Source organism: Chanodichthys erythropterus, chromosome 20 (assembly GCF_024489055.1).
Source record: "Chanodichthys erythropterus isolate Z2021 chromosome 20, ASM2448905v1, whole genome shotgun sequence".
NCBI classification, from domain to species: domain Eukaryota; kingdom Metazoa; phylum Chordata; class Actinopteri; order Cypriniformes; family Xenocyprididae; genus Chanodichthys; species Chanodichthys erythropterus.
Window position 1 is genome coordinate 33360633 of NC_090240.1, and position 12760 is coordinate 33373392.

A 12760-nucleotide genomic window follows, 5' to 3' on the forward strand; every position below is an offset into this window, starting at 1 on the left:
ATGCCATTTTGATTTTTTTTCTTCCCCATTATAGATGTATGAACATTTATAATTGTGGAAGTGCAACTTGCAACACAGGAAGTAGAGTCAGAGGGAGACCCCTCATTGTACTTCCCTTGCTCTGACACTTAGACACCTAAAATAGCAAAACGTGTCCTCATATCTGACACCGATCTCTTGGATTCTCCTTCCTGTCTCCCCAAACTGAAGTGGTAAGCTCCAGGAAACCACATCTTCTGTCATGTGGGGAGTCGTGGTGACTGTGAAGGCACATCTAATACTTGAAGAAAAGTGTCGTCGCTGTCGTGGAAGCTCCAGTGAAGTGCTAACATAAGGAATGTGTGACGAGAGAATGATGTTTATTGTGTTTGCGTAGATTTATGGCAAAACCTCGTAGTTTTGCTCTCATTATGCCAGCAATTGAGTGGCTGAACTCTCTGCTTAGTTTTATAATTAATGTTCAAATGAAGAGACCATATTTTCTGCCCTCTTTGTAAAGCTTGAACAGATTTTTGCCTCTTGAATTACGTCTTATTCCACTCCAAGTCCTCTGCGCAGTCCGAGCGAAGCAAAGCTTTCGCCCTAAATTGTTTTTTTCCTAAGATGATTGGGTGATTTGAATCTCATGCAACTTATCAGGAACATATTCAGTGTCATATTTAAGTCAAAATTAATTGAAGTCATTTACATTAAAATTAAGCACATCCTCACAATTTCTCATTATAGTAACTGTGGCAAAAAAAATTATGTAAATTGTGAAGTATTTATACATCATTGTAACAATTGTTCTACTGCCTTTTAATTAATGCTGATTTAAATAATAATAATAATAATAATAAAAAAAATTATAACTTCTTTCCCCATTAGATTTTAGGTTGAAAATGTGACCTTTTTGTGAGATTCACCCAGCTGATGGTTTGCTAGCCACGTTGTTTTGTGTAGCATTAATCACAGACACCCGAAAGCGAATTGTAATATAGAGACTTGTGTGTATATGAGAGGTAACGTCTATATTTAATCGGTAGAACCTATACAAGCTAATTGTTTAAAATCAAGAGATCTTTCGAATGTAACACTCTATAAAATGCTGGGTTAAAAACAACCCAAGTTGGGTTGACAGTGGACAAACCCAGCGGTTGGGTTATCTTAACCCAGCGGTTGGGCTGTTTTAACCCCTGCGGTTGGGTTAAATGTTGGGTTAAACCTGCTGGGCAGTTTTATTTAACTCAACTATTGTTTAAAAATGACTGTATTGCTTGCTTAAAATGAACCCAAAATATGTTGGAAATTAACATTTATTAAAACAAGTTTAATGAATAATAATTAAATTAAATTAAATTATTAATAAATGTTTACCTTTTGACTGTCTGAAGATTTTTAATTTCCAACCTATTTTGAGTTCATTATAAGCCAGCTAGTCATTTTGAATGGTTGGGTTAAATAAAACTGACCAGCACTTTGGGCAAACATGTAAAGGGTTAGTTCACCCAAATATGAAAATAATGTCATTAATTACTCACCCTCATGTCCTGTGTTCATCTTCAGAACACAGATTAAGATATTTTTGATGAAATCCGGTGGCTCAGTGAGGCCTGCATTACCAGCAATGACACTGAACCTCTCAAGATCCAGAAAGCTACTAAAAACATATTTAAAACAGTTCATGTGACTACAGTGATGGCCGATTTTAAAACACTGCTTCATGAAGCTTTACGAATCTTTTGTTTCGAATCAGTGGTTCGGAGCGCGTGATTTCAGTAAACGAGGCTTTGTTTACGCGATTCGAACCACTGATTCAAAACAAAAGATTCGTAAAGCTTCATGAAGCAGTGTTTTAAAATCGGCCATCACTAGATATTGTTGAAAAGTCATTATTTTGGCGCACAAAAAGTATTCTCTTCACTTTATAATATTAAGGTTGAACCACTGTACTCACATGAACTGTTTTAAATACGTCTTTAGTAGCTTTCTGGATCTTGAGAGGTTCAGTGTCATTGCTGGCAGTGCAGGCCTCACTGAGCCATCAGATTTTATCAAAAATGTCTTAATTTGTGTTCTGAAGATGAACAAAGGACATGAGGGTGAGTAATTAATGACATAATTGTCATTTTTGGGCAAACTATCCCTTTAACCCAACCTCTGGGTTAAAACAACCCAATCACTGGCTTTGTCCATTTTCAACCCAGCAGTTTTTAGTGTGAATCATGACGTAATAAGCAGAATCTCTTTAAATCTGAAATGCTGCTACCTATGTCTTTCCTCTGCCTTATCAAATGAAGTGAAATTTTGAGGATTTGTTTGTAGAGCTGTTGATAAAGGGCTGATTTGTTTTTGTTTTTTTGAAAACTCCTCTGTTCCTCAATAGGCTCGTAACACGAGCTGTCGGTACGGCCCTGTAAGTGCTGCTGCATCAGCTGTTTCCATCCCAGCCCTGTGAGATACAAACAATCAATATGTCATGGGGTTCATGGAAAACCAAGTATCCTATATAGGACCTATTGTAAAGCGATTCTCTTGTAAACAACAAAAGACTATCTGTGTTTTTGTTGTAATCAGTATCAGTGGGTGGTCAGTGGACACCATGCAAAAAAAGAAGCAGGGATCAATTACATATCTTGAAATGAAGAAACTGTAAATCTTGATATGCAAATGCTAAAAAAGTATACAGAAATGTTGCACAAAATCTGTTCGCAGATCTCGTGAAATGGTGGGTGAAGGTTTAAAACAAGCACAACTTGTTTACTGAGATGTCAGGGACAGATTTCTTATATAAAGAGCACTTGTCATAAAGCACCCATGTGCCCTTTTACCTAACCAACAGCACTGAGTACCACTTTAAAAAACTGAAGCGTTTTCTCCCAACTAAGTCGATCTATATGCATGTACAAATGATGAAAATCAATAAAACTTTTTATCTGGAAACGACTAAGACTGCTTTGTGTTTCTAATGTGCATGTTTCTGTTACAAATTACGTTGTAACAGTAAATTATTGCTTGATTCTGACATTTTGCTGGACTAGATTAAACTTTTTCCAGCAGTTTTTCATATGGTGTCAGTGTAAATTGGATTCTCTCTCTGAGGTTTCAGATAAACATGTGAACATGCTTTGATGTTTTTTTTCCCCAAATTTCCACATGCCACAGATGATGTCAATCAAGCTTTTATTTAATGTGGAATATTTCACTAAGCTCATATGGGGTATTAAATTATGCCTTTATCTTTTCAGATAACTATGGAGAATTATGATTTGAATCGCAATCAATTGTTTTACATGGGGCCTCTTTGGTCAAAAATGACCAAGAACTTTTATGTTTTGAAATTTTTTTCCTCTTTTTTTTCCCTTCATCGGAATGGGATGAAACTTGGTGACTTTTGTCACATTAGCTATGTGAACGAACACACAAACATCATGGACATGATTTGGATATGTTAAAGGGTCATAAAAAAAAAAAGTCACACTTGGCTGCTTCATGGTCAGAAATGACTGACATAAGAAATAAATGTGAAATACGAAAATTCAGAGAATCTTTTGGTGGTGCAAACTACAATTCGGCTACTGTGCAGAAAAAAAGATTACAGCAATGAAGACGTGACACTTTAAAATGTCAAAAGTGCAAAATAGACACTTCCACCCCCCTCTCCCACAAACAAACACACATACATACATATATATATATATATATATATAATATATGATCTAGCACAACTATAACACAGAGCAAGGTTTTGCAAATGTGTGAAATATCAATAATTTAAGCCAAAAAAAAAAAATGAACAAGGACAAGGTTACACCCTAAAACATAAAGAGTACAAAACAGACATACTCACACACTCAGACACACACACAAATGAATTGGTGTTGCTGTAACAATATGGTAAAATTTAGCTAAACGAACAAAAACACAGTGGAAGTCAGTGGGGCCCTTCAACGGTTTGCTTACACATATTCTTATGGAACAACTTGAGGGTGAGTAAATTATGACAATTTCCTTTTTTGGCGGAACTGTCCCTTTAATATCTGCTAACACTTTATTTTTTATTGTCGCCAAGCAGACATTCTGCTGACTAAGTAACTTAAGTACATGTCAGCATATTCAACTAACCCTAACCTAACAGTCTACTTCAATCCACTAATACACTAATGAGAGTTAGTTGACATGTAGTTGCAATGTTACTTAGAGTCAGTAGAATGTCTAAAGTGAAATAAAGTGTAATCTAATATACTTAGGAAATGTTGAAAACAGCTGCTGCTTTGAGCAAAAAGTTCAAAAGAACAGCATTTATTTGAAACCGAAATCTTTTGTACACTCAAAAAAATAACTCTTTGAACGAACATAAAAAAATCATGGAAAGGATTTCCACATGATTAAGTTGCTTTATTTCAGCATTATACAATTCTGTTATTCCAATTTAATGTACTTACGTTGGGTCAACTTAATTTATTAAGGTTGATTCAACTTATTTACTATGGTTGGGCACAGCTTAATTTAATAGTGTCAGTCCAACTAATTTGCAATGTTTTGGAAAATAAATAAAAAGCAATAAATATTTTTTTTCATATACATTGATTTTTACAATTAATTCTTATTGTTTAATTTTGTGATTTTTATAACTTTTGTGATGTTGTGTGTTAGAAATCTAGATGTGATACTGGATTCATCCTAAATTGCCTTAACCTAAACCATTGTAAAGCCTAAATTGATCATAAGCCCATTGGTGGCAATGGTTTTACAATCAACATAGGCTTACAATGCTTTTGGGAAATGCAACCCAGAGCACTACCACAGTGATTACTTTCTTATTAAAGTAATTTGAAAGTTTGTTAGCAGGTCCTCAACCTAAGCACAAGTGCAACAATTCACCACAACTAAAACTATTAATTAACAGAAACTTTTAAATACCAACATAATGGAAAGACTTTTTAATGTTTACTGTTCTATTTTCTCATCTTCCTAAAAACTGCTTAAAATAACACTTTATTTCAACATTTACACTCCTAGTTCAGCCCCTTTGCAAAGCATGATGGGAAGTGAAAATCCTGTTTGATTGAGTCCTGGTTGGGAAAACATCAAGTTAAGTCAAAGAGTAATCGTTTCAAGTCAATTTGACATGAATCAATCACATTTAAACCAGAAACCTGATACAATGGTGTTGAATCAAAATAAATTGTTTAAATAAACTGAACAGCATTTTTTTTTTTTGAGTGTAACTTTATAAATGCCTTTACTGTCACTTTTGATGTTTAATGCATCCTCAATGAATAAAAGAGTTAATTTCCTTGCACTTTTGAACTGGAGTGTATGATGTAATGTGCATTGTTAGAAATCTTGCTTTAAACAAACACACCATAAACAGAAAAGGAATAGGAAATTCTATTCAGGGTAGAGCAGAATTGCTTTATTTTGGACACATTTTCTTCAGTATCAATCGTAAATGTTTCTGGAATCTTTCTCCAATTAGAGCATAAAGCACTGGGTTTAAGCAGCAGTGTGAAAAAGCCAACAGTCGGCAAGCGTAAAATGCATAATCAAGACGAATGGATACCTTACAGTTTGTGAATGGACTTAATCCATAATCCTGCAAAATTCTCAAAAGCATCACAATGTTGTATGGAGCCCAGCCGATGAAGAACACCAGGCCGATGCAGAATATTAGTTTGATGGTCTTCTTTCGCAGCTTTGTTCGGGACCGTGTGATTATCAGAAACATTCTGACATAGCAAAATCCCATGATGCAAAATGCAATCAAGAAAAAAATGCTTTGTAAATAAATAGCAACATGTTTTGCTCTAATACTGTCAAATTCACAGTAAAGATTATTATCGTGTAGCAAGACGATGCTACGGAGTGAGACTAACAGTGCAGCTGTTCCGCTCAGGATCCAAACGATGAAGGGAGCGACAGAAAATCCTCTGCATTTCTCCCAGTCAGACAGAGGATGAACCACTGCCATGTAACGCTGAACGGTCATGAGAGTCAAGAACAACACACTGCTGTAAAAGCCAACATAGAACAGAAACTTCACCGCTTTACAGCCAATCTCTCCAAACGTCCAACCCCAGATGTAGTACGAGGCCCAGAATGGAAGTCCAAACGTGAACAGCAGATCTGATAGTGCTAAATTGAGGATCAGGATGTTTATCAGGCATTTAAACTTCTCGTACCGCACCAGGATGACCAGAACAAGGATGTTACCGATGCAACTAAACACAACCAGAAGAGTGAAAAAAATTGGAATAACAATGGATCCAACTTTCACCACCTCCTCTTTGCGACATAGTTGGTCTTCTGGTGTAACATAATCGGGATATGTATAGTCTTCAGTCATGATGTTCTCTATGTGATGATAATCATTTTCTTGTTAGACTTCATTGTAGTTATTTACTTGCCTGATGAAATAATAAAGAATAATTAATTCTTACCTTAATTTTGTCAGTCTTGTTAGTACTAATGACTCCTTGCTAACTGGATGGGGTATATTTGAGTGTTTTCATGAAGAATGGGAGGGTTAAATATGTGCCTACCTCAAAACCCTGCCATTCCTCTTTCCCTCAAACATGAAATGAAAGTTTCACTTTTACAACGAAAGTAATTGTTTTTTTTTAAAATGTTGCGGCAATTCCTTGGTAACACATTTTAAGGTAGTTGCCAGTTAATGGGCGTTCCAAAACTGTTGGTTTATTATGGTGTTCATATTATTTTATTTCCATGTTAAGAAGTTCTAGCTCTTGCTCTCTTTTTTGTTTGAGTTTGAAATCAACAGCAGGACAGTGAAAAAAAGCTTGATGGCTTCTTTTTTGTACATGGTTTTTCAAATCATGCATTTATGTCATAATGAAGTTCATTTAAAAAGTTGTAAAAGTATGTAGTTTTTATGAAGATGATTGAGGTTGCAGGCTACAAGCATGCTTATATTGTTTTGTTATTATTAACCTCTTACAAAGTAAAAACAGACAAAAAATGAGTTGTGTAATCTTCCGGTTTCCGGTTTAGGTAGGCCAGTGATGACACTGTGCTTCCTTCCACAGACCACGATTTACAGTTTCTCACGAGAAAGAAAAAAAGTCATTTTCCAGTCATTTGCATCTAAACAAAACTGCATAATTGCATTTTTCTCAGGCAGCTCATTTTCTCATGTGATTTCTTTTACAGTAATTTTAGGTGAGAGTATTTTAGAAATTCAATAACACTTTATTCACAACATATTTTCCTTTTGTGTATTCAGGGCTGGCATGAACTCAAAACCAGTGTTGGGGGTTACACATTTCAACTTTTTTCAAGTAACAAGTATTGTAACACGCTACTTTTTCAATTTACAACAAGTTACTTTTTCAAATAAGTAAGGCAAGTGTGAACATGATGGTTATTTTAGTTCAAGACAAAATGTGAACATGCATTTACTCGCCTCACTTGCATGAAAACATTCTGTATTTCTCAAAATGAATAAAAACTGTGAAATACAATTTCATAATTTTATGCAAACCTGTAATAATTAACTGTATTAAATTACACAAATATATTTTATGTATTTAATCTCAGTTTATAAACCAATGTCTTTGCAGCTGACCTTCCATGATCAAATTCAACCATACAAATAGGCAAAAAGATTAGATTTAGAAATAATAGAGTGTTAAACTTCCTTCTCCTGTATCCTATTCTTCTTTAATCCAGAATGGCAGCACAGCTAAAAAGTTAGTTTGAGCGGTGCTCTCTATTGTAGAGGCGTGAATATGCATTTCCTTCAGCCTGAGGCTTTTGGTGTGAAACGGCCTAAACATTTGCCAAAAATAGATTTTTTTGTTTGTTGTTGTTGTTATCAAAAAACAAACAAGCAACCCCAGCCCAGGTGAGAAAAAGTAATGTAACAGTTACTTTTTACGAAAAGTAATGTAAGTAGTGCAATATTGTAATGCATTACTTTTTAAAAGTAACTTTCCCCAACATGCTCAACACATGCTTTTACACAAAGATAGCATTCCAATATTTTATGTTATTTGTAATTTGATCAAATCTGCTCTTTCAATGCTGTTGTTTTCTGTCTCAAGTATTTTGTATCTTGCCAAAGCAGATTATTCATAGACTTATATCTTTACATAAGACCCTCTTTGGAATTGCTCGTAAATAATTACGGAACCTTGCATCTACAAAAACTAAAAACAGAGGGTTTAAGCAACAGTGTGAGAAAGCTAACATTCGGCAAGCATAATATGCATAGTCGAGTCTAATGCTTAATTCACACTCTGTGAATGGCTTGATATTCTGATCAGTCAATGATTTCAGGAACATAACAATGTTATATGGAGCCCAACCAATAAAAAACACCAGCACAATAAAAAATGTTAGTCTAACAGTCTTGTGTCTCCTATTGGTCTGTGATTTTGTTATTGTCCGAAGCATTCTGCCATAGCAATAACCCATGATTAGAAATGCAATGAAGAAGAAAGCATTTTGAAAATAAGCAATGCCAGATTTCACTTGAACACTGGCATACTCACAGTATGTGCTATTAAAATGTTGTATAACCTTGCTATGAAGTGAACCAAGAAGTGAAACTGCTCCGCTCAGGATCCAAACGATAGAGGGGGCGACAGAAAATCCTCTGCATTTCGCCAGGTCAGACAGAGGATGAACCACTGCCATGTAACGCTGAACGGTCATGAGAGTCAAGAACAACACACTGCTGTAAAAGCCAACATAGAACAGAAACTTCACCGCTTTACAGCCACCGTCTCCAAACGTCCAACCCCAGATGTAGTACGAGGCCCAGAATGGAAGTCCAAACGTGAACAGCAGATTTGATAGCGCTAAATTGAGGATGAAGATGTTGGTCAGGGATTTGAGGTTCTCATAAACTGCCAGGATGACCAGAACGAGGCCGTTACTGATGCAGCTTAACAGAACAACTAATGAGAAGAAGAGTGGAATGAGAATGGATCCAAATTTCACCACTTCATCTTTCCTACACATCTGGTCTTCGTAGTATAAGTCATAGTAATCAGTGTCTCTTGTATTCTCATCACTCATGTTTGTTCTGCAATCACGAACTGACCACATCCGATTTGTCCACGTTTAATTCTTTGCTCTTTGTATGCTGAGAAAAAAAAAAAAATGTTTACTCAGAAATTGCTAGTAAATTTCAGAAATATTTACACATTGAATTAAAATTGTGAAATAGACTGAAATATTTCTTGTATTTTCTTATTTTCTTGTCACACACTCCAATAATCTTTCATTTACAACTTATTAATACACTCTTTGCCTTTTCATTAGGGAAAAAAGAGAAGTTATACCAGTCCATTGAACTTGAGTAACTTAATCAAATGCGAAACAATGTATGACTTACCTAAATACTTGGACCTTGTAGAGCACAATGATGATCAGAACAGCACATTACTTCCTTGGTCACATCAAACTGTTGCTTTTTTCTCAAGACACGTATATCATCATTGTGATGATTACATGTTCAACTAGCTAAAATAACTGAAAGCTAAAAGAACCTATCTAATCTTTTTATGCTCGGGAAGTGACATCCTTTCTCAAACCTCATCCTTTCATCTCACATACAGAGGAAGCTAAAGTGGCTTTATGATCTTTACATCTGAAGTAATTGTTCCACTTGAACCCTTATGTAACAACAGACAAGGCATGCAACAGATACCATAGGAACTGTAATTCACTGAATTGAAAATGAACAACTTAGTCAGTCCCTGCCTTAATTTTTTAACGGAAGCCAGCTAGTGAGAACGGTGTGAGTAAACCTCACTCTCCTGAGGTGCGCTAGGGACTATGGTCTTTAGCATCCTTGTTAGTGCGCCCACCTCCCATGCCAGAGATGACGATTCAAGGGTTATACTGGTGCCGTGACCCGGATGGAGGTGAGGTTTAGTGGGGTGAGTGAAACGGAGGCCAGCTAGTGAAAGCTGTGCAGATAATCCTCACTCCTCTGATCTCAAGAAGCATCCTAGCAACTGACGTTAGAGTCTGTGGTCTTTAGCGTCCTTGTTAGCCTCCCATGCCAGAGATGCCGGTTGGATTCTCGCTCGGAGCAGGGTGGTTAGTACCAGAGGGGTTACATTGGTGCCGTGACCCGGATTAAAAGTGAGGTTTATTGGAGTGTCATAGAGGCCAGCTAGTGAAAGCTGTGCAGGTAATCCTTACTCCCCTGATTTCAGGACGCATCCTAGCAACTGACGTTAAAGGAGGTGGTCTTTAGCATCCTTGTTAGCGCCCCCCCCCATGCCAGAGATGCCCGTTCGAGTCCCACTTGGAGCAGGGTGGTTAGGACCGGAGGAGTTACATTGGTGCCGTGACCTGGATTGGAGTGAGGTTTAGAGGGGTGAGTGTCACAGAGGCCAGCTAGTGAAAAATGTGCATACAATCCTCACCCCCCGATTTCAAGATGCACCCTAGCAACTGATGCTAGAAGCTGCAGTCTTTAGCGTCCTTGTTAGCCTGCCATGCCAGAGATGCCGGTTGGATTCTCGCTCAGAGCGGGGCGGTTAGTAACAGAGGGGTTACATTGGTGCTGTGACCCGGCGAAAGTGAGGTTTATTGGAGTGTCATAGAGGCCAGCTAGTGAAAGCTGTGCAGGTAATCCTTACTCCCCTGATTTCAGGACGCATCCTAGCAACTGACGCTAAAGGAGGTGGTCTTTAGCATCCTTGTTAGCGCCCCCCCCCATGCCAGAGATGCCGGTTCGAGTCCCACTTGGAGCAGGGTGGTTAGGACTGGAGGAGTTACATTGGTGCCGTGACCTGGATTGGAGTGAGGTTTAGAGGGGTGAGTGTCACAGAGGCCAGCTAGTGAAAAATGTGCATACAATCCTCACCCCCCCCCGATTTCAAGATGCACCCTAGCAACTGTAAGAATTGAAAATATCCAAAGATATTTTAAAATGAACAAAGACATTTGCTTTACTGTTTCACACCCCTCTCTCTTGCCAAGGGCCATTTGGGAGGCACAAAGGTAATAGTGATCAAGGCCTGTAGGCCAAGATGTGTGTACATCGGGGGTCTACAAATGGTCACACCTTTAGTACAGTGGGGGGAAGTTTTATCTTCTGATTGGTCAGTTTGAATGTCTCACATTTGAGTTTCAGTCACATGGTCAAGGAAGGGATAAAAGAAGATTTTAACTGTTGCTCTGGGCTCTTTTCTATGCTCTTCTTCCTTGGATCTCGGGCACTCCCTTGCCCTCTCTCTCTCTCTCTCTCTCTCTCTTTATTTCTCTTTCTCTCTCTCAGGTAACTTTTTACATACATGCTGTGTACAATTAATGGTATATGATTTTATCATCTCATACATCTATTTTATAATTATTTTAAGTGTAGCCATAATCAGATATTGTCATTAAACCCTTTCTATTACAAATGATGTGCTAACTAGTTTTGATTTAGTAACATTAATGTGTTCCCTATTGCAATACAATTTTGTCACACTATAGCAACGCTCTCCCACATATTTTGCTATTATAACTGCGCTTATTTCCGTCGTTGGTATAAGTTGCAGTGGGTGGTAATAGACAAGAAATGTACAGTATTCTAACATCTTACTGATGAAGTTTCTTTAGTCGCTCGGCAAACCTTACAGCCTGAACCCCTGTAGGAGTTCCACCCTTACAGAACTGATGCTAGAGGCTGCGGTCTTTAGTGTCCTTGTTAGCCTGCCATGCCAGAGATGCCGGTTGGATTCTCGCTCAGAGCGGGGCGGTTAGTACCAGAGGGGTTACATTGGTGCCGTGACCCGGATGAATGTAAGGTTTATTGGGGTGTCATAGAGGCCAGCTAGTGAAAGCTGTGCAGGTAATCCTTACTCCCCTGATTTCAGGACGCATCCTAGCAACTGACGCTAAAGGAGGTGGTCTTTAGCATCCTTGTTAGCGCCCCCCCATGCCAGAGATGCCGGTTCGAGTCCCACTTGGAGCAGGGTGGTTAGGACTGGAGGAGTTACATTGGTGCCGTGACCTGGATTGGAGTGAGGTTTAGAGGGGTGAGTGTCACAGAGGCCAGCTAGTGAAAAATGTGCATACAATCCTCACCCCCCCCGATTTCAAGATGCACCCTAGCAACTGATGCTAGAGGCTGCGGTCTTTAGTGTCCTTGTTAGCCTGCCATGCCAGAGATGCCGGTTAGATTCTCGCTCAGAGCGGGGCGGTTAGTACCAGAGGGGTTACATTGGTGCCGTGACCCGGATGAATGTAAGGTTTATTGGGGTGTCATAGAGGCCAGCTAGTGAAAGCTGTGCAGGTAATCCTCACCCCCCCCGATTTCAAGATGCACCCTAGCAACTGATGCTAGAGGCTGCAGTCTTTAGTGTCCTTGTTAGCCTGCCATGCCAGAGATGCCGGTTGGATTCTCGCTCAGAGTGGGGCGGTTAGTACTGGAGGGGTTACATTGGTGCCGTGACCCGGATGAAAGTGAGGTTTATTGGGGTGTCATAGAGGCCAGCTAGTGAAAGCTGTGCAGGTAATCCTTACTCCCCTGATTTCAGGACGCATCTTAGCAACTGACACTAGAGGCTGTGGTCTTTAGCGTCCTTGTTAGCACACCCATTTCCCATGCCAGAGACGCCGGTTTGAGTCCCGAGTAGGACGGTTAGGACCAGAGGGGTTACACACGCACACACCAGGGTTGGGACCAGAGGGGTTACATTGGTGCCACGACTCGAATGGGAGTGAGGTTTAGAGGGGTGAGTGTCACAGAGGCCAGCAAGTGAAAGCTGTGCATACAGTCCTCACACCACTGATCTCAAGATGCACCCAA

General features: G+C 38.7%; 3 protein-coding genes across 8 annotated transcripts in view; 1 reads left to right on the forward strand and 2 right to left on the reverse strand.

Moving 5' to 3' along the window:
- Positions 1-1483, forward strand: part of map7b (microtubule-associated protein 7b) — a 42869-nt gene extending 41386 nt beyond the window's left edge. For all 6 annotated transcript variants that reach the window (XM_067371279.1, XM_067371280.1, XM_067371281.1 and 3 more), the window contains one exon: positions 35-1483. The gene's annotated coding sequence lies outside the window, so the exon portion shown is untranslated. The remainder of the gene's footprint in view (positions 1-34) is intronic.
- A 3904-nt stretch (positions 1484-5387) lies between these two features.
- LOC137009550 (chemokine XC receptor 1-like) lies at positions 5388-6543 on the reverse strand. The gene is made up of 2 exons (XM_067371863.1): positions 6423-6543; positions 5388-6336 (listed from the first exon to the last, which is right to left on the reverse strand). The coding sequence occupies exon 2, from the start codon at positions 6326-6328 to the stop codon at positions 5399-5401; it is 930 nt and encodes a 309-aa protein (XP_067227964.1). The 5' UTR covers positions 6329-6336; positions 6423-6543; the 3' UTR covers positions 5388-5398.
- A 1530-nt stretch (positions 6544-8073) lies between these two features.
- Positions 8074-9024, reverse strand: LOC137009589 (chemokine XC receptor 1-like). Its single transcript, XM_067371921.1, has one exon. It carries the CDS (start codon positions 9022-9024, stop codon positions 8074-8076), a length of 951 nt encoding a protein of 316 aa, XP_067228022.1.
- Positions 9025-12760: the final 3736 nt, after the last annotated feature.

Coding starts and splice junctions, on each gene's coding strand:
- LOC137009550 (XM_067371863.1), bottom strand. CDS start 6,328: ATGACTGAAGACTATACATATCCCGATTATGTTACACCAGAAGACCAA.
- LOC137009589 (XM_067371921.1), bottom strand. CDS start 9,024: ATGAGTGATGAGAATACAAGAGACACTGATTACTATGACTTATACTAC.